The 23,066-nt window shown below is 42.0% G+C and overlaps 1 protein-coding gene across 1 annotated transcript in view; it reads left to right on the top strand.

Annotated features, from left to right (window-relative positions):
* Nucleotides 1-23,066, top strand: part of LOC135505860 (nesprin-2-like) — a 246,229-nt gene that overhangs the window by 18,908 nt on the left and 204,255 nt on the right. Inside the window, 7 exon segments of the mRNA XM_064925056.1 lie at nt 8,974-9,035; nt 12,309-12,404; nt 15,968-16,045; nt 16,904-16,996; nt 18,337-18,548; nt 18,744-18,943; nt 19,304-19,410. Of these exon segments, the coding sequence (XP_064781128.1) occupies nt 8,974-9,035; nt 12,309-12,404; nt 15,968-16,045; nt 16,904-16,996; nt 18,337-18,548; nt 18,744-18,943; nt 19,304-19,410 (848 nt within the window).

Raw genomic sequence — 23,066 nt, 5'->3', positions numbered from 1 at the left:
AAAATATGAACGCAATATGTACAGTGTTGGTTAGGGTTAGGGTGTATCATGAGCTGAAATAAAACATACATTTGTTTACATCCCTGTTGGAGAGCATTTCCCCTAAGTCAAGATAATCCTCTCACCTGACAGCTGTACCATGTACAAAAAGCTAATTAAACAGCATGATCATTACACAGGTGCACCTTGTGTTCGGGGCAATGAAACGCAAATCTAAAATGTGCAGTTTTGTCATACAACACAATGCCACAGATGCCATAGTTTCAAGTTTTGAGGTAGCGTGCAATTCGCATGCTGACTGCAGGAATGTCCCCGGAGATGTTGCCAGAGACTTTAATGAAAATCTCTCTACCATAAGCCACCTCCAACTTCTTCTTTTTAAAGAGTTTGGCAGTACGTCCAACCAGCCTCACAACTATAGACCACGTGTAACCACACCAGCCCAGGACCTCCACATCCGTCTTCTTCACCTGCGGGATCATCTGAGATCAGCCAGAGCTGATGGATGGAACAGCTGATGGAACTGTGGGTCTGCACAATTGAAGAATTTCTGCACAAACTGTCAGAAACCGTCTCAGGGAAGCTCATCTGCGTGCTCGTCGTCCTCACCAGGGTCTTGACCTGACTGCAGTTCGGTGTTGTAACCGACTTGACTGGGAAAATGCTCACCTTCCATGGCCACTGGCACGTTGAAGAAGTGAGCTCTTCATGGATGAATCCCGGTTTCAACCGTACTGGGCAGATGGCAGACAGCATGTATGGCATTGTGTGGGCGAGCAGTTTGCTGATGTCAAGGTGTTGAACAGTGTGCCCCATGGTGGGGTTATGGTATGGGCAGGCATACCATAACATACAGGCATACAACAAACAAACATACAACAAACACAATTGCACTTCAACGATGGTAATTTCAGTGCACAGAGATCCTAAGACCCATTGTCGTGCCATTCATCTGCAGCCATCACCTCATATTTCAGCACCATGTTGCAAGGATCTGTACACAATTCCTGAAAGCTGAAAATGACCCAGTTTTTCCATGGTCTGTATACTCACCAGACATGTCACCCATTGAGCATGTTTGGGATGCTCTGGATTGATGTGTACGACAGCATTTTCCAGTTCCCACAAATATCCAACACATTCGCACAGCCATTGAAGATGAGTGAGACAACATCCCACAGGCCACAATCAACAGCCTGACACTGACTGGTTTTCTTATCTACGCTCCTGCTTAAAAAAAAGGAATCTGTGACCAACAGATGCATATCTCTATTCCCAGTCATGTGAAATCCACAGAGTATGGCCTAATGAGTTTATTTAAATTGACTAATGTCCTTATATGAACTGTAACAGTAAAATCTTTGAAATTGTTGCATGTGCATTCAGAAATATTCAGACCCCTTTACTTTTTACACATTTTGTTATGTGTTATCTGTTATTATTGTCCACCCCCCCATCAATCTACACACAATACCCCATAAGGACAAAGCAAAAACAGGTTTTTAGAAATGTTTGCAAATGTATTAAAAATAAAAAATGAAATAATTTTAACCCTTTACTCAGTACTTTGTTTGAAGAGCCTTTGGCAGTGATTACAGTCTCGATTCTTCTTCGGCATGAAGCTTGGCATGCCTGCATTTGGGGAGTTTCTCTCATTCTTCTCTGCAGGTCTCCTCAAGCTCTGTCAGGTTGGATGGGGAATGTTGGTGCACAGCTATTTTCAGGTCTCTCCAGAGATGTTTGATTGGGTTCAGGGTTCAGTCTGAGGTCCTGATTGCTCTGGATTAGGTTTTCGTCAAGCATTTCTCTGTACTTTGATCCGTTCATCTTTCCCTCGATCCTGACTAGTCTCCCATGATGCTGCTACCACCATGCTTCACCGTAGGGATGGTGCCAGGTTTCCTCCAGATGTGACGCTTGGCATTGAGTCCAAAAAGTTCAATCTTGTTTCTCATGGTCTAAGAGTCCTTTCGGTGCCTTTTGGCAAACTCCAAGCGGGCTGACATGTACCTTTTACTGAGGAGGGGAATCTGTCTGGCCACTCTACCATAAATTACTGATTGGTTGAGTGCTTCAGAGATTTCTATCCTTCTGGAAAGTTCTCTCATCTCTACAGATGAAGGCTGGAGCTCTGTCAGTGACCATCGGGTCCTTGGCTTAAGTCCCTTCTCCCCCGATTGCTCAGTTTGGCTGGGCGGCCAGCTCTAGGAAGAATCTTGGTGGTTCCAAACTTCTTCCATTTAAGAATGATGGAGGCCACTGTGTTCTTGGTACCCTTCCCCAGATCTGTCCTTCGACACAATCCTGTTTTGGAATTCTACGGACAATTTCTTCAACCTCTTGGCTTGGTTTTTGCTCTGACATGCACTGTCAACTGTGGGACCTTTTATATAGACAGGTGTGTGTGCCTTTCCAAATCATGTCCAATCAATTGAATTTACCACAGGTAGACTTCAATCAAGTTGTAGAAATATCTCAAGAATGATCAATGGAAACGAGCACGTGAGCTCATTTTTGAATCTCATATCAAAGGGATATGAATACTGAATATGTTTTAATTTTACATTTTTAATAAATTTGCAAAAATGTCTAAAAACCTGTTTTTGCCTTGTCATTATGGAGACTTTGTGTGTAGATTGATGAGGACATGTTGTCATTTTAATCCATTTTAGAATAAGTCTGTAACGGAACAAAATGTGGAAAAAGTGAAGCTGTCTAAATACTTTCCGAATGCAATGTATATTTTTGTTCATTGTAAATGTGCATAATTTGCTTGGGATTGGATTAACTTCTGATTTTGTATTGATTGATCTACATCAGGGAAGGCCCTCGAATCAACCCCCCCCCCCCCCAAAAAGGACTCAGTCAGGAACTCAACTTACTGTTGCGAGATAGAATAGTAGAATACACGAGGTGCAATTTCGAAATTTGGTTGTGCATCAGCAGTTCTCTCTGGTTATGTCAGTCACTGATAGTCAGTCTATTAGTCCATGTCAGCTAACATTTTTTAGATTGCTAAGTTAGTTTAGCGACCAGCTATCTAAACTTGTTATCCTGGTATGGATGTGGGTACGCAGACCCGATAGCAACTGCGGCCCCTCATGATGATTTCAGTTTTTGTTGTGGCCTTCAACCCCATCAAAGTTGCCCCTACCTGACAAACATGATTTAATTCCCCCTTGGCACTTGTGTAAATCTGAGAGGATTGGATAATATGGAGAATATTACACCTCAGTGAGAAAAGTGGAGCTACTACCATATTACTAATACCTATCCAATTAGTTCAGTGCCTAGGGATGATGGGTTGTTTCTGGACAGGGCTGAAGTCACATGTTTATCACTGTTTCATACATCCCCCAAAAGCCCAAGCCCTTACGCCAATACTTTCTTGTAGAGCTCAAAGCATTGGATTGGTGTAAGCAATATGGCAATACCTTGCTTTCTAGTTTTCATATCTAATTTTCATCTTATACCCATCCACTCCTCTCAAATACCTCTAGATCTCTCACTGCCTTGAGATGAAGGCTAGGATCTCTCTCTCTCTATCTCCCTTTCTCTTTTTTTATGTCTCAGTGGCTCAGTTTAACTCTTCTGTGTGGTCTGGACTCGGCCAAAGCAGACACTACTGGCTGGCACATGGTTGCCAGGCTATGAGGTATTTGCTATGACCACGAGGTGGTCGGTGTGTGGGGATAGTCATTCTGAGTCACGGTTGTGTCTAAGATAATCTTTGTGTCTAAGGTGATGTCACTTAATATTCATTTCACTTTTTTTATACAGTTAAGTCAATTAACAACAAATTCTTATTTCAAATGATGACCTGTCAAACAGCAATAAACACATCAATAAACAACAATTACATAATACAACAATGACACAATGCATATCTATATACACAATACATGAAAAGCAAACACGAAAAGCAAAACACATTCTTCAGTAAAATGGCCCTCTAACATCCGACTGAATTTCCCTATCGGCACCAAATCCACCAACTTCATTCCACATGATGCAACACTTCATTCTGCATATTGAATTTCAATGTCTCGGGGCTTCCGTGAAGATGTATACCTTGTGAATACACCCCAGGTTCAGGCACTGCAAATTAGGCCCTTTCCCGATCTGGGTAGAAGTTGCCCGTAAGGACCTACACAGAGCTAGGATCAGATTACACTCCTCCAGGAGGAAAAAATGTGAAAATGACCATAGATCAGTATCGAGCAGCAACTTCAACTGCTTTAACATCAAATCTGTAAAACAGGCAAAACACTGGAATATCTGCCATAACCGGCTTTATACAAACAAGCAAGAGTGCCATTATAATACTTCGCTTTCTTAGACAAACACTCTGACTGAGAAATAACTTGTCTCGTTACAAGCTATATTTATGGTTCTGCACTATGAGTTATACACTCGAGTTTCCCATGCAATGTTGTGCCAGGTTCAAACAACTGAACGTTTGACAGTTTGCTAATAATGGTTGGATGGCCCGAAAGGTTAAGGGCTGTTGTTGACGCAAATTAAAGCTCAAAGTGTTGAGTTGCTGGGTCTGAAGAATGTCTGGTTGTTAATGGAGTGGAACTGAAGTTAAAGGTTAGACTCGGTCTCATTGCCATGAGCAGCACAGCAGATATTGAGATGAGCGAGATGGAAGACTTCACACTGACACGGTCACACACAGTATCTGCGCATGTGCACAGGTTCGCTTCACCATGTTCACAGCGTGGTAGCCAGGGCACCATAGCAGCTGAAGTTGTGCCCACTATGCTATTTACATACTGCATCTACATCATATCGCTGAGTCTAGGATGAGTGAGGAAATGAATAAATTAAAGAGAAATTGCAGAAAGGCAGAGCAGAAGTGGGAAAAGTCCATAATGATATTCTGAGAGAGCAACTTGACATATACAGTACCAGTCAAAGGTTTGGACATACCTACTCATTCAAGGGGTTTTCTTTTTTTTTTTTTTTTTTTTTTTATTGTAGAAAAATAGTGAAGACATCAAAACTATTAAATAACACATGGAATCATGTAGTTACCAAAAACAGTGTTAAACAAATCAAATAATATTTGAGATTCTGCAAAGTAGCCACCTTCTGCCTTGATGACAGCTTTGCACGCTCTTGGCATTCTTTCAACCAGCTTCATTGGTAGTCACCTTGCTTTCAACCAGCATTTTTTATGCATTTGAGCCAAGCAGTTGCAAGGTAGTCAAAAACCTTCAAGGACTATGATGAAACATTTCGCCACAGGAAAGGAAGATCCAGAGTTACAGATGGTGTGCCTCAGAAATTAGCCAAAATAAATGCTTCACCGAGTACAAGTAACAGACACATCTCAACATCAATTGTTCAGAGGAGACATTTGAGCCTACATGGTCAATTTCTGCAAAGGAACCACTACTAAAAACCAAAGTAGGTTGAAGAAACAAGGAAATGGACATTAGACCTGTCTGTGGTCTGATGTGTTTTTGTTCCAACAGCTGTCTATGTGAGAGCATGGATTAGAGGAGTTCCCACTGTGAAGCATGAAGAGTGTGAGTGATGTGCTGCTTTGCTGGTGACACTGTCTGCGATTTATTTAGAATTCAAGACACACTTAACCAGTATGGCTACCACAACATTTTGCAGCGATCCAATGTGGTTTGCGCTTAGTGGGGCTATCATTTGTTTTTCTATAGGACAATGACCCAAGACACATCTCCAGGCTGTGTAAGGGCTTTTTGACAAAGAAGGAGAGTGATGGAATGCTGCATCAGATCACCCAACCTCAACCCAATTGAGATTATTTGGGATTAGTTGGACTGCAGAGTGAAGGAAAAGCATCTAACAAGTGCTCAGCATATGTGGGAACTCCTTCAAGATTGAAGCTGGTTGAGAGAATGCCAAGAGTGTGCAAGCTGTCATCACGGCAAAGGGTGACTACTTTGAAGAATATAAAATCTAAAATGTATTTTTATTTGTTTAATACTTTTTTGGTTACTACATCAAATACAATGTTATGTGTCACATGCACCAAATACAACAGGTTACAGTTAAATGCTTACAAGCCCTAACCAATAATGCAGTTTCAAAGTTTCAAAAATAAAGAGCATGATTCCGTATGAGTTATTTCATAGTTTTGATGTATTCTCTATTATTTTACAATGTAGAAAATAGTAAAAATAAAGAAAATCCCTTGAAATAGGTGTGTCTCAACTTTCCACTGGTACTGCATAACAAGGCAATTTGAAAATGCCAGACGGTGTAACGATCGTCGTAGGTGGAAGAAGGAGAGGACCAAGGTGCAGCATGGTAAGTGTTCATGTTGTAATTTTAATCAAAACTGAAAACTAAACAAAATAACAATGAGGAATAACAAGACCGAAACAGTTCTGTCAGGTGATACACACAAAACAGAAAACAACTACCCACAACTCAAGGGCGAAACAAGGCTGCCTAAGTATGGTTCTCAATCAGAGACAATGATTGACAGCTGCCTCTGATTGGGAACCATACCAGGCCAAACACATAGAAATACAAACATAAAACAAAACATAGAATACCCACCCACATCACACCCTGACCAAACTAAAAATAGAAACATACAAAGCAATCTACAGTCAGGGCGTGACAGACAGGCTCATTTGTCTAACTTGATCAGTATAACTTGACAGCACTCTTCTCGGCCATTGATGGCCTGATAAATCCTACCCCCGCAAATGTATGTGAACTTTCCTCCACGTCTAAATGGGATGAGTTTGCGACATATTTCAGAGATAAGATAACACGTTAGGCTGGTTATCAGTCAAGTAAGACCTGATGAGAAGTTTGATATGTGTCCTAGCCTACCACGCAAAGGCACTATGGATCTATTTTCCCTGGTTGATACTGGTTGATACAGACGTTCTCAGGAAAGTGATATCACAACTTAAGCATTCTACTTGCCATCTTGAACATATTCCCTCCACCTTCTACAAAACAGTTTTTAATTGCATTTCTGAAGAATTGCGAGCAATTCTTAATCACTCCCTGTTCACAGGCACTTTCCCCACTGCACTAAGAAAACTGCTATGGTGAAACCCTTTCTGAAGAAAAGTATTCTAGATTCTTCAGCTCTTAGATATTTTCAGCCAATCTCTAACCTTCCATTCTTAAGCAAAATGTAAATTTCTGTGTCACCAGAGGATTTTAGCTCTACGGATAAATTATTAGCCTGTATTAGTGATTTAAATACTTGGATGGCTCACAACTTCCTCCAGAGAAATCAAGAAAGACCGAGGTACTTATTGTTGGAGCCAAACCACAGAGAGAGAATCTGGCCGCACATTTTAATTCATGGGCAATAAAGGTGTTATTTTAGATTCTGAACTTAATTTCAAATTGCACGTTAGGAATGTGACCAAAATAGCTTTTACCACCTGAAGAACATTGCCAAGGTGCGGCCGTTTCTCTCTCAGACTGATACAGAGAGGCTTGACTACTGTAATGCTCTCCTGTCTGGTCTACCCAAAGGAAGCCATTGGCAAAACATACTGGTTTTAAGTTTTCTGCACTGACTGCCTGTGAGTTTAAGAATTCATTTTAAGATTATTCTATTGGTTTTTAAATCAATCTGTGATTGTACACCCCAATACATGTCAGACATGCTTTTCATTTATGTGCCCAGTAGGTCCCTCAGGTCCCCTGGTACTGGCCTTTTAACTATCCCAAAGCCTAGGACCAAGAGGTATGGGGAGGCAGCCTTTAGGTACTTTGCTCCCTAACTCTGGAATAGCCTGCCAGAGAACCTGAGGGGTGACGAAACTGTGGATATATTTAGTATTTCAGTTTTTATTGTTATTATTTTGTTTTTTATCATATGTTTGTTGTGTAGTAATATTTGTTTTTCCTGTGAAGCACATTGCATTGCATTGCATGTCTGAAATGTGCTGTATAAATTAATCTTGATTTGATTTGTGTGTCTGCGTCTGCGTGTCTGCGTGAGAGAGAGAGAGAGAAAAGCTGTCTTGGAGCCTGTCCTGTCATGTAGCACTAAGTGGTGCAGTCTTTTGGCCCTGTCAACCCTTTTTGCCGATGTGGGTGTGGGTGTGCGTGTGGGTGGTGTGTGTGTCTTTACATTTTTTGGATCCTGTCCCGTCATGTATCATGAACACCTTGGCCAGATCCCAGACCCAAAGCTGTCTCTAGCTATGCTTAATTAGCACAGGAAGAAACCTTGCCCCACTGTAAGGAATAGTCTGAAGATAACCTGTCGGCAACCACAGAGAAAGAGAGGGAGAGAGAGAGAGAGCAGGAGTGAGAGAGAGAGTTATTTTGAGTTGTAAGTGGAGTTTCGTGTCTGGTCATCATACTCTGATACTCAAGGAGAGAGGCAGAGAAGAGAGAGACAGACAGACCGAGTGGAGTTTTGTGTCTGGTCATGATCCACTGGGCGGCTTAAGAATGGAGGGTCAACAATCTGAAATGGAGATAGAGGTCCCTGAATACTCTGACTTTGGTGAGTGTAGCCTGAACGGTCACATACCAATTTGGGTAGCAGTTGTCTAAAGAGCTTTCATGTGTGTTTTTCAGTCTATTTTTGTGAAAGTTATATGGATATTGCATGCATCATATGCATTGGAGAATTTCTGACTGATTCATTCATGTTCATAGGGATTTCACTGATGAACGCATCACACTCGAAGTGTGAACAAGACATACTGTAACACAGTACATTTATGCTATTTATTAATATATTTCTGCAATATTGACCCTTTTCTTCTATGTTGGAACAAATAACTAATTTCAAATGATTCTTGACTCTTGGGCCAATGTATTCTCTAGCCACCAGTTGTACCACCCATTGTATGTATCCCAAATGGCACCCTATTCCCTACATACCGCACTACTTTTGACCAGAGTCTCATGGGTCTGGTAAAAAGTACTGCACTGTAAATAGGGTGCCATTTGTGATGCAGGTTATGTAATGTAGCACCTTTCTTTTCCCAATAGTGGAGCAAGAACAGATTCAGAAGAGAACCTTCACCAACTGGATCAATGCTCAACTATCTAAGGTAAGTCTAAAGATGGAAAGTCCAGTGTGTGTGTGTGTGTGTGTGTGTGTGTGTGTGTGCGTGCTTGTGTCTGTGCATGCGTGTGTGTGTCAGGCAACATCAGTCTAAACTGTATAGCAACATTACATCACATGCAATTGAAGTCGGAACTTTGCATACACCTTAGACAAATACATTTAAACTTAGTTTTTCACAATTCCTGACATTTAATCTAGTAAAAAAATCCCTGTTTTAGGTCTAGTTAGGATCACCACTTTATTTTAAGAATGTGAAATGTCAGAATAATAGCAGAGAGAATGATTTATTTCAGCTATTTCTTTCATCACATTCCCAGTGGGTCCGAAGTGTACATACACTCAATTAGTATTTGGTAGCATTGCCTTTGAATTGTTTAACTTGGGTCAAATGTTTCGGGTAGCCTTCCACAATAAGTTGGGTGACTTTTGGCCCATTCCTCCTGACAGAGCTGGTATAACTAAGTCAGGTTTGTAGGCCTCCTTGCTCGCACACACTTTTTCAGTTCTGCCCACAAATTTTATATAGGGTTGAGGTCAGGACTTTGTGATGACCACTCCAATACCTTGACTTTGTTGTCCTTAAGTCATTTTGCCACAACTTTGGAAGTATGCTTGGAGTCATTGTCCATTTGGAAGACCCATTTGTGACCAAGCTTTAACTTCCTGCCTGACTGATGTCTTGAGATTGTTGCTTCAATATATCCATATAATTTTCTATCCTCATAATGCAATCTATTTTGTGAAGTGCACCAGTCCCTCCTGCAGCAAAGCAATCCCCACAACATGATGCTGCCTCCCCCATGCTTACGGTTCAGATGGTGTTCTTTGGGTTGCAATCCTCCCCCTTTTTCCTCCAAACATAACGATGGTCATTATGGCCAAACAGTTCTATTTTTGTTTCATCAGACAAGACGACTTTTCTCCAAAATGTACGATCTTTGTCCCCATGTGCAGTTGCAAACCGTAGTCTGTCTTTTTTATAGTTGTTTTGGAGCAGTGGCTTCTTCCTTGCTGAGTGGCCTTTATGTTCATTTAGGACTTGCTTTACTATGGATATAGATACTTTTGTACCTGTTTCCTCCAGCATCTTCACAAGGTCCTTTGCTGTTGTTCTGGGATTGATTTGCACTTTTCTCACCAAATTACATTCATCACGAGGAGACAGAACGTGTCTCCTTCCTGAGCGGTATGACGGCTGTGTGGTCCCATGGTGTTTATACTTAAATACTACTGTTTGTACAGATGAACGTGGTACCTTCAGGCGTTTGGAAATTTCTCCCAAGGATGAACCAGACTTGTGGAGGTGTAACTTTTTTTTCTGAGGTATTGGCTGATTTCTTTTGATTTCCCCATGATGTCAAGCACAGAAGCACTGAGTTTGAAGGTAGGCCTTGAAATACATCCACAGGTACACCTCCAGTTGACTCAAATTATGTAAATGAACCTATCAGAAGATTCAAAAGCCATGACATCACTGTCCAAGCTGTTTAAAGGCACAGTCAACTTAGTGTTTGTAAACTTCTGACCCACTGGAGTTGTGATACAGTGTATTATAAGTGAAATAATCTGTCTGTAAACAATTGTTGGTAAAAATGACTTGTGTCATGCACAAAGTAGATGTCCTAACCAACTTGTCAAAGCTATAGTTTGTTAACAAGAAATTTGTGGAGTGGTTGAAAAACAAGTTTTAAAGACTTCAACCTAAGTGTATGTAATCTTCCAAATTCAACTGTATATTGTGGCCTGGACAGATATAACTTGTATAGGTTTAAGTTATGAACATAAAAGTAAGAAGAGAGAAGAGAGACACAGATATCTGGAGATAAATCGTCACAGCTTTCCCTTCCATTGGACTTTCCAAGAGACACATTTCAACTGAAACATGCTATTTTAAGAGGGATAACCTCACCACTCTCATTTGCAATGCTATTTTAAGAGGGATAACCTCACCACTCTCATCTGCAATGCCCTGTCCAAACTTAACTGGTAGCACCACTCGTAAAACATCCCTCGTATAGTCTCTACATGATGCTGTTATGAGTGTCATATACGAGAACTTTATTACCATTCTGTGAGGCCAGCATGCAAGATGCACACGAGCCAGCCACGGTTTGGCACAAAGCCAACTTTTTAATAAGCTTCTGTAGATAATTGTTACTGTCATGAGACTACAAAGACACTTCTTGTCAGATTGGTTACTAAAAACTGAAATCAGCTGCCATTACTGTCGAAGGCTTCCATCACTCCGAAAATCATGAGGAGTGTGGCCTGTGTGGTCCTGAGCTTAGTATCCCAGACTCCGGCAAACATGTATACCAGAGAAGGGTTTGAATCCAACCCACTGCCCCTTTGACTCACAATATCTCCCATCTTTCCTGTTTCCTCTTCACTGTCCTATCTTAATAAATACATAAAAACCTCCCCCACAGAAATATAATAAAGTATATATATATATATATATATATTTTTTTTTTTTTAAACGAGTCCACCTCTGGGAAGAAGTTGTTAAATCTCTCACTGCACGGAGCTCTGTGACTTGCCTTCACTGTTGTGACGGGCTCATTAGGACATTAGCACTACTAGACATACTGACTCATTGCACAGTGAAGTGAAGGGGGAGGTTGTACGACAGGGGGCTAAAGTATTAATAGAGCCTGGGCAGTGGAGCAGGCTAGCAGGTTGTAAGGTGAGCCGACCCCGCTTCCCACCGCCCCTCCCACATCCACGTTGCTCAACACCAGATTCCAACTACTTCAGTCTCTCATTATAAAAGTGATAACCTGTGATCTATTATATCTTATTACCTCTGTAACAATACCTATATACTCAAGGCATCTTCACTGATTGAAACTTTTCTGTAGCTTGTATAGAATTATAAACTGGGTGGTTCTAGCCCTGAATGCTGATTGGCTGAAAGTCATGGTATCAGACTGTATACCACTAGTATGACAAAACATTTAGTTTTACTGCTCTAAATACGTTGGTAACCAGTTTATAATACAACCCCCCTTCACTTCACTGTGCAATAAATATCATTTGCTCCAATATGATATCATGTAGGTTCATTGATGTGTTTATAAAAAGTTTGAATAGCATGAAGAGGTAGTGGGTTTTCAGCATCTCTTGTAATATCTCGGATCAGCCAATCTGAGCCTAGCTAACAATGATCATGAAGTTGTCTATCCACCCAAGTCATCATATGAGTTACAGTACCTCATGGATTATAATAGAGATGTTGTTCTTTGTGTTGTCCCAGAGGAGCCCTCCCACAACAGTGCTGGACCTGTTCTCTGACCTTAGAGATGGCGCTCGCCTCCTTGACCTGCTCGAGGTGATGAGCGGCCAGCGCATGGTGAGTGACCCCCCATGAAAGGGTTAAGTTTAGGGTTAGGATAGGGGTCAGGCTTAGGGTTAAGGTTGGGGTTAGTGGTAGGGGTCAGGCTTAGGGTTAAGGTTGGGGTTAGTGGTAGGGGTCAGGCTTAGGGTTAAGGTTGGGGTTAGTGGTAGGGGTCAGGCTTAGGGTTAAGGTTGGGGTTAGTGGTAGGGGTCAGGCTTAGGGTTAAGGTTGGGGTTAGTGGTAGGGATGTAACGATTCACCAATACCCATCGGTGCCCATTTCAAATGTTTAAGATACGAGTGCATCTCTCTGCGGGACCCCAAACCGATCCAAATGTAGCATGCATCGATCAGAAAATAGATTCAAACATTATAAATTGCTGGTTCAGTAACATTCTTTGCTAAAATTACTTTCTTTCTACCCTCCGAAAATACCTCTCTTCTTTTGTGACAACTGTGTCCTCTTCACTGTCGAACTAAGCGTGTAATTATGTTGACAGTCATTGATTGACATGTTATTTTGCAGATCAAACAACCCTAGGCAATATCAGTAGCCTAGTAAAATTGCTTGCGCTGACCAATGAGAGGTAGGCCTATTCCTGATCTGGCACATCTGCACGTCACCTTCAGCATTCAAATGTTTGTAAAATGGCTTGTGCAATATGAGGCTTTATTAGTTGAGTGACAACCAATGTCATTTGCTAGGTAATTCTTTCTTCACATTTTCAAACAGTACATTTTTTTCACAATGGGGCTATACATTTGGGTGAGGTTATTTTCTCGCATGAGTAGCCTTGTTTCACTGCCCCCCCCTTTAAAAAAAAACATTTAACCAACGTTCAGCGAAATAACAACACGATGTCAAATACAGGTAGCCTACTCAAATAATTAACATCCAATCACATTAACCGTTTTTCTCTCGCGGGAAACCTTCACTCTTGCGCAGACATTTAGAAACAAAACATGACAATTTGAAAAATGAGCCACAGGAGTTTGTTGAGCGAGAATAAAGACGACTTTTGAATATTAACACGTATAAAACCATCAGATGCCATTAACAAGAAATGTCTAGAGGTGTCTTATATGGTGAGCTACCGAGTGGCTAGGACAGGCAAACCCCATGCTATTGTGGAGGACTTAATTCTTCCTGCTGCTGCTGTGGATATGGCTGGGACAATAATGGGGGAAAAGGCCCAAAAAACTATACATACAATGCCTTCATCAAACAACGCTGTTTCACGACGCATCAGTGACATGGCAGGAGATGTTTTGAAACAATTACTGCTTCACATACAAGCTAGTGATTTATATGCGTTTACAGCGGATGAGTCAACAGATGTGGTGGGCCTGGCACAGCTCCTGGTATATGTCCGTTACGTTTATGGGGGGTCAATGGAAACCAGGACAACATGAGAGGATATTTTTAAAGTACTGGACAGCTTTGTGACATCAAATGGACTTTGGTGGTCAAGATGTGTTGGAATCTGTACTGATAGCGCAAAAGCCATGACAGGGAGACATAGTGGAGTGGTAGGCGCGTGCAAGCAGTTGCTCCCGATGCCACTTGGATACGCTGCAGCATCCACGGAGAGGGTCTTGCTGCCAAGGGAATGCCTGACAGCTTGAAAGACGTTTTGGACACTACAGTGAAAATAGTAACTTTCTTAAAGCAAGGCTCCTGAACTCTCGTGTAATTTCTGCATTATGCAACGAAATGGGCAGCGACCATGTAACGCTTTTACAACATACAGAACTCTGCTGGTTGTGCAACAAGCGGTTCTGTGAAAATTGAATTTAATTAGAAGCCACTGCCAGATTTCTGGAAAGGGCTGCGCTCAGAGTTTCCTGCCTTGGCAAATCGCACTGTTAAGACACGGATGCCCATTGCAACCACGTACCTATGTATGAAAACTAAATACAGGCACAGACTGTGTGTGGAAAATTATTTAAGACTGAGACTCTCTCCAATACAACCCAACATTGTAGAGTTATGTGCATCCTTTCAAGCACACCTTTCTCATTAACCTGTGGTGAGTTATTCACAATTTTTGATAAACAACTAAGGTTTTATATGTAAGGCTAAATAAAGATGATTATATTATGATTTGTGCCCTGGTCCTATAATAGCTCTTTGTCACTTCCCACGAGCTGGGTTGTGACAAAATCTCACAATCATTCTTATGTTTTACCTCTTAAGGATTGGCCCCTTTTTTATTTATTTATAATTTTCACCTAAAATGACATACCCAAAATCTAACTGCCTGTAGCTCAGGCCCTGAAGCAAGGATATGCATATTATTGGTACCATTTGAAAGGAAACACTTTGCAGTTTGTGGAAATGTTGAAGGAATGTAGGAGAATATAACAAATTAGATCTGGCAAAAGATAATACAAAGGCCTCCCGGGTGGCGCAGTGGTCTAGGGCACTGCATCGCAGCGCTAGCTGTGCCACCAGAGACCTTGGGTTCGCGCCCAGGCTCTGTCGCAGCCGGCCATGACCGGGAGGCCCGTGGGGTGACGCACAATTGGCCTAGCGTCGTCCAAATCGCATCAAATCCTTTCAAACTGAAATGTATCATTCCTGTATCGTGTCAGAGCCCATGGAACTAGATACATATCAAATCAACTTGAAAGGGAAAGAAGCACATTCCTAGTCCCTGGATAGTTAGTTGAAATGACAGTTGAACATCTACAAACCATTGACAGTATTTCGACACTCCAAATACAGTGATAGCAGATTTGTATTATTTTATTCATACATTTTATAAATGTAACCTTGAAATAAGGGATCCCTTTTTTCGAGGGAGACCTGGCAGCTTACAGTACAATTCATGAAGTCATCGTACATGGTAAAGTGGACAAGAAGGTAGCCCTTACACCACAAGGGACATCCAGTAACAGTCCTGAAAGGCTGAAGCGCTACTGACTTTCACTGACCCTGTATGGCTCAGTTGGTAGAGCATAGCAATTGCAACACCATGATTGTGGGTTTGATTCCCACTGGGGCCACCCATAGGGAAATGTATTCACTCATGACTAAGTTGCTTTGGATGAAAGTGTCTGCTAAATTGAATATATTATTGTCTGAGTTCCAGGCTGGCTACGTTGCAGTCGCCTGCCAGATCTCACCCTTACTAAAAAAGGTTGCAGTTTTAAAATTGCACTAACTGCAGTTGACTGTGGTATTTTGGATGCAGTGATTTCAGAATAACTGCAGTGTACTGCAGTTGAACTGCAGTTATACTGCACTCTAATAACAGCAGTTACACTGCAAAATTACAGCAGTAAAATGTCATTTTGGACTTAGTATCTGAAACATACTGCAGTTATACTGCACTTACCCTGCTGGGATAGGTGATATCAGCTAACCATATCATATAATATAACAATCGGTGCCTGACTGTGTAGTCGATTAACTGGTATGCAATCATTTGTTGATCCACGTTGCATGACTGCAAATTAGTCGGCCTGGAACGCAACCGATCTTTCCCTCTAATTCGGGACTGATTCACTCAGGGTCGGGGCTACAGGTTGTTTTGGGATTCAGGGAACATGTTGATTTTATTTTGCTCCCACAGAAACGGGAGAGGGGCCACGGGTTTTTCCAGCACAGGGGTAACATTCAGACGGCCTTGGACTTCCTCAAGAAGAAATCAGTAAGAGCGGATGTATGAGTGTGAGAAGAATCTGATTAGGCAGAGAAATTATGCCAAATGAATGATACATTTTATAAATACAATAATACATTAGATGTTTTTTTACCCCAATTTCATGGTATCCAATTGTTAGTAGCTACTATCTTGTCTCATCGCTACAACTCCCGTACGGGCTCGGGAGAGACAAAGGTTGAAAGTCATGTGTCCTCCGATACACAACCCAACCAAGCCGCAATGCTTCTTAACACAGCGCACATCCAACCCTGAAGTCAACCGCACCAATGTGTCGGAGGAAACACCGTGCACCTGGCAACCTTGGTTAGCGTGCACTGCGCCCGGCCCGCCACAGGAGTCGCTGGTGCACGATGAGACAAGGATATCCCTACCGGCCAGCGGTCGCCCCACGGACCTCCCGGTCACGGCCGGTTACGACAGAGCCCAGGCACGAACCCAGAGTCTCTGGTGGCACAGCTGGCGCCCTTAACCACTGCGCCACCCAGGAGGCCCCATTTGATATTTTCTTAGTGTTTTGATCGGCAAAAGCATATAGCAATCGCAACAAGAAACAATCATTCATATTTAAGATAAATAATATAAGTGCCTTTCGTGAATTAACACTTGCACTTAACTCTTTTCCCGCTTACTAGCTCTGACCTTGCTGATAACTACTTTATTGAAAAAAATGTACTAACTGTGACTGTGACATGTGGTTGTCCCACCTAGCTGTTTTAAGATGAATGCACTAGCTGTAAGTCGCTCTGAATAAGAGCATCTGCTAAATGACTCAAATGTACATGTAAAATGGTGTGTCAGGGGTTGGCTTGTTCTAATAACATACCTCTGTTAACCCAAACCCAGGTTAAACTGGTGAACATCAACATCCCAGACATCATCGACGGACGCCCCTCCATCATCCTGGGCCTTATATGGACCATCATCCTCCACTGTCACGTGGGTGTCTGCACAGTTTAGCCCATGACACACTCTTTTCACACTTATCAGGCTGAAGCCAAACAGAGATGTAGAAAAAAACATGCATTCATCATATTCAGTTTCTGTCTGTCAAAAACTCATGTCAACTTGTTTTGGACTAGTTGCATACATACAAGAGCAGACAGACAATAACCTCTGTTGTCCATTATCCGGCAACGGATGACCCCCTTTGAAAAACTATTTGCTCAATTTGCAATTTGTTGGACAAGAAAATCTCTGTGTAACTCGGCCAGCGCACTACAGGTCAGCTTGATTTGGCTCAGCTCAGTATTGTGAAAAGGCCCTTGTTGAAGAATTCTCACATTCAAAGAACCAATATAATGTTGCACACAAGCAATGTTTTGCACTGTGCATTCAATAGGTAGTTTAAATGTGGATGCAGTGATATTATCAATCTTATTGCTCGACATAATATGACAGTGGACTGACTACTGTACATTGGCATGGCTATTCATGCTATATTGTCTAGCATTTCAATATACTGGTATTGCTGCTTGATAGACATCGTTTACCGATGACTTAAGAAATGTCCAGAGACCAGTGATTGTACTGTGTGGTGATCAGCACAAAAGCTTCACTCACATTTAGTTTGGCATTTTTATAAATATTTCAAAAATGAAACATCCTGTAACAATGTGAGTTCCCGCAAAACCCTTCTTTTCTGACCATGTTGTTTTTGATATCAGGGATATAATGGCTAGATAATACAGTATTACATTACAGAACACACCCTTTGCCATTGATGTATTCTGTCTCTTTAACCACACCTATGGCTTCAATGGCCTTAAAGTACAAGAGACGCTCCATTCATGTAGTGTAGATGAACCCTGGGAAATAGACTTTGCATTTAATTTCTGCTCAGGAACAATGCTGAATATAACAGCTTACAGGAGTGTTCTCAGTCAGTTTGGTTCTATAGAGAAGGACAGAAGAGGGAGGATTTTTTGTTTAGAGACTCCAGGGAGGTAGTGTGGTGTGGCTATATGTCATTTTGAAATTGAAATGCGACAGTACATTCAAGGTGGTCTGTTTAGTAGGGCCAGATGAATGACCCTGGTTTACAAAATGTGTTTATAAAGCCCTTTTTACATCCGGCACAAGTGTTTTCACATTAACCTGACCTAGATCCCAAAGGGCAAGGAGAAGCAGAAGCACAGTGGCCTGGAATAAAAACCTAAACCTGTTAGAGATTGTCTATAAAAATACAATGTAACGTACTTTATTTTGAGGAAAAGTACTCTCTTCCAATGCAAATCAGTGTTCCCCAATATTCAGTCGCTATCTGCTTTGTGTCCCAGATTGAAGAGCTGGCCAGCACACTGTCTTTCAGCTCACGCCACTCTTCCCTGGACTCCCTGGCCAGTCTGGACTCTCGCTCCAGTAGCCCTGCCCTGGGAAGCCCAACCCCGGGTAGTCCTGCCCCTCGCGGGCGAGCTTCGCCCCTCCACACCCGCTTCCGCGTCTCGGCTAAGAAGGCCCTGCTGATGTGGGTCCGAGACCAGTGCCAAAGGTGGGTTCCACTTGCATGCATTTGTACAACAGACACTGACATAAACAGACACACACGAACACCACCATGCATGATTTATTTGTTTTTTTCCTCTTTTTTATTTACTTACTTATTTATTTATTTATTATTGCCTCTCTCTCTCTCTCTCTCTCTCTCTCTCTCTCTCTCTCTCCAATCCTACTTCTGTCCTGCCAGAGCTGACTGCTCCCTCAGTGTCAAGGACTTTAAATGCAGCTGGCGCAGTGGGATGGCATTCCTGGGCATCCTGTGTTCTCTGAGACCAGACCTGGTGGACTTAACTCAGGCCCAGTCTAGAAGCAATCAGCAGAACTTGGAGGAGGCCTTCCGTCTGGCTGAGCAGGAGCTACACATCCCCCGTCTGCTGGAGCCCCAGGGTGAGGACCAGTCCATATTAAATAAAACAAGAAAACTTGAAATAGTGCTGGAGTCTGGTTGAACTGTAATACTACTGACACCGGACGATGCATACCCCCTGGCGACGGGGGTTCGAGTCTTAAATCAACCAACCCTGTCGGTGCCCTTCTTCTCTGTGCCCGGTCTAGATATTTTTTTCACGATCTCGGAACTCCTTTAAAAAAAATGTTTTAAAGGAGAGGAGATAGTCAGTCTTCATAAGGTGATACCATGATGTTGACAAATAAACAAGACAATATACTCTACGTTACATGCTATACATTACATAAACATTACTCTGCGAGTTTCATTGAATGTGGCTCTGTCTCTTTTAATTTTAGACGTTGACGTAAAAAACCCAGACGAAAAGTCCATCATGACCTACGTGGCCCAATTCCTGCAGTATTCCAATGACCTCCCCACACCACCCGACGATGATGACCTGCAGGTCAGTGGTCACGTTCCCATTTTCCCACTTTGTGCCACCCACTTGCAGTATACTGTAGGCTAGGGGTATGCAAATCTGAGCCTGAAGGTCCAGAGTAGTGCTGTTTTTCTGTTTTACCTGATAATTAATTGCACCCACCTGGTGTCCCAGGTCGAAATCAGTCCTTGATTAGAGGGAAATAATGAAAATCAGCCAGTTGAACTGCCTTCGAGGTCCAGTTTTGAATGTGCCTGCTGTAAGCAATATCCTATTATATGCTTCAGTCATAGTGCATTGTGCTTTTCACCTATGTTATGTTTAGTTGTTAAATTAGCATAGCTGAAGCAGAGGATGTTAGACTATTGAGATGTACCCATTCTCCTGCTTTCCTGTCAATCTATCTTCCTTTGGTTCATAATTGTCTGTTCATCTGTCCTTCCTTCCGTCCGTCTGTTCCAATGACTGTATACAGTATAGTGGTCGACCGACTATGATTTTTCAATACCGATACCGATTATTGGAGGACCAAAAATCCGATCCAATTTTTTACATTTCTTTGTAATAATGATAATTACAACAATACTGAATGATCACTTATTTTAACTTAATATAATGCATCAATAAAATACATTTTGCCTCAAATAAATAATGAAACAATTTGGTTTAAATAATGCAAAAACAAAGTGTTGGAGAAGAAAGTAAAAGTGCAATATGTGCCATGTAAGAAAGCTAACGTTTAAGTTCCTTGCTCAGAACATGAGAACATATGAAAGCTGGTGGTTTCTTTTGACATGAGTTATCAATATTCCCAGGTAAGAAGTTTTAGGTTGTAGTTATTATAGGAATTATAGGACTATTTCTCTATATACGATTTGTATTTCATTAACCTTTTACTATTGGATGTTCTTATAGGCACTTTAGTATTGCCAGTCTAACAGTATAGCTTCCATCCCTCTCCTCGCTCCTACCTGGGCTCGAACCAGGAACACATTGACAACAGCCACCCTCGAAGCAGCGTTACCCATGCAGAGCAAGGGGAACAACCACCAAGTCTCAGCGCACAAAAGCACTTTTGTGCTGCAAAATGGACAAAAGTGCTGTTTGAATGAATGCTTACGAGCCTGCTGGTGCCTACCATCGCTCAGTCAGACTGCTCTATCAAATTCTAGACTTAATTATAACATAATAACACACAGAAATACGAGCCTTAGGTCATTAATATGGTCGAATCCGGAAGCTATCATCTCGAAAACAAAATGTTTATTCTTTCACTGAAATACGGAACCGTTCCGTATTGTATCTAAGGTGTGGCATCCATTAGTCTAAATATTCCTGTTACATTGCACAACCTTCAATGTTATGTCATAATTATGTAAAATTCTGGCAAATTAGGCGGCCCAAACTGTTGCATATACCCTGACTCTGCGTGCAATGATCGTAAGAGAAGTGACACAATTTCACCTGGTTAATATTGCCTGCTAACCTGGATTTCCTTTAGCTAAATATGCAGGTTTAAAAATATTACTTCTGTGTATTGATTTTAAGAAAGGCATTGATGTTTATGGTTAGGTACAGTCATGCAACCATTGTGCTTTTTTCACAAATGCACTTTTGTTAAATCATCCCCGGTTTGGCGAAGTTGGCTGCCTTTGTTAGGAAGAAATAGTCTTCACACAGTTCGCAACGAGCCAGGCGGCCCAAACTGCTGCATATACCCTGACTCTGTTGCAAGAGAAGTGACACATTTTCCTGAGTTAAAATAAATTAATGTTAGCAGGCAATATTAACTAAATATGCAGGTTTAAAAATATATACTTGTGTATTGATTTTAAGAAAGGCATTGATGTTTGTGGTTAGGTACACATTGGAGCAACGACAGTTCTTGTTCGCGAATGCGCACCGCATCGATTATATGCAACACAGGACACGCTAGATAAACTAGTAATATCATCAACCATGTGTAGTTAACTAGTGATTGATTGTTTTTTATAAGATAAGTTTAATGCTAGTTAGCAACTTACCTTGGCTACTTTACTTACTGCATTTGCGTAACAAGAAGGCTCCTCGTGTAGTGCAATGTAAAGCAGGTGGTTAGAGCGTTGGACTAGTTAACCATAAGGTTGCAAGTTTGAATCCCCGAGCTGACAAGGTAAAAATCTGTCGTTCTGCTCCTGAACAAGGCAGTTAACCCACTGTTCCTCGGCCGTCATTGAAAATAAGAATGTGTTCTTAACTGACTTGCCTAGTTAAATCAAATCTACGATGACTCTACATGGATGGACCTTCGTCATAGATTTAGTGCAAAATCAGTCCTATTTTTTAATATATTTTTTACCCCCTTTTTCTCCCCAATTTCGTGGTTTCCAATTGTTAGTAGTTACTGACTTGTCTCATCGCTACAACTCCCATACGGGCTCGGGAGATACGAAGGTCGAGAGCCATGCGTCCTCCGAAACGCAAGCCGCACTGCTTCTTAACACATCCAACACGGAAGCCAGCTGCACCAATGTGTCGGAGGAAACACCGTGCAGCCCACACTGCACCTGGAGTCACTAGTGCGCGATGAGTCAAGGATATCCCTACCGGCCAAACTCTCCCTAACCCGGACGATGCTAAGCCAACTGTGCGTCGCTCCATGGACCTCCCGGTCGTGGCCGGTTGGGTCTCTGGTGGCACAGCTAGCACTGCGATGTAGTACCTTAGAACACTGCGCCACCCGGGAGGCCACAGCAGCCTATTTTCAAGTTGGCCACCATTAATTTCAATGTGGAGGAACTCAATTGAAATGTCATAGACTCATCATAGATTTAGTGTAAAATCAGTCACAGCTGCAATTTTTCAAATTTCATAGTTTTCATAGATTTTGTGGAAAATCAATCACAGCAGACTATTTTGAAGTTGGCCACCATTCATTTCAATGTGGAGGAACTGAATAGATTTTTCAAAAGGAGGCGAGAGAGGACAGAGAAGAGACACTCAAGTGACGGTGCTGGCTAGCTAAGTGCTGCCCCCTCTCATTGGGTAACTCAAGTTGAAGGTCGACCAGGCTACTAAAGCTGCCATTTCCAACTATATTATTAACTACACTTTTATTAACTATTTTTTCTGTAGGTTTTTATTTTATTTACATGAAGATTGCCAACAAATATTTTTTTCGGTCACTACAATGGGGGATCCTGTTTTCTAAAAACAATGCCTGCAGTACCACAGTCGGCCTTGAACTTCCGTGGCTTCAATGAGAGGGGGCTGTCGTTCTCCCCTGGTCCATCCCTTCCGTCTGTCCATCCCTTCTGCCCTTCTGCCCATCCATCTATCCATCCCTTCTTCCTTCAATCCATCCATCCAGATTCCTGCACTGTAATGTTTCTCTCATTTCTTCCTCCTCCTCTTCTTCTCTCCTCTTGTTGGCGGGGTGGTGCAGCTGTTCACCCAGGCCCAGCCCCCCCCTGCCTTTCTCCTATCAATCTGCCCTCTCACTTTACCCCTGCCATCGCTGTCTCTCCCCTGCACCAGGTACACTGTGCATGCACTTATTTGGCAGCAAAACACTACCTAAACATTATTATAGCAGGTTTGATAGGATTCACCCCTTATGTTGGAATTCAAACTTCCACCTTTCACGTTGCAATGATGTCAATGGGAGACTAAGTAAACATGAGTGAAAGAGTGTATTGTGC

Source organism: Oncorhynchus masou, chromosome 19 (genome assembly GCF_036934945.1).
Source record: "Oncorhynchus masou masou isolate Uvic2021 chromosome 19, UVic_Omas_1.1, whole genome shotgun sequence".
NCBI classification, from domain to species: Eukaryota; Metazoa; Chordata; class Actinopteri; order Salmoniformes; family Salmonidae; genus Oncorhynchus; species Oncorhynchus masou.
This window is presented reverse-complemented; position numbering and strand designations above follow the sequence as displayed.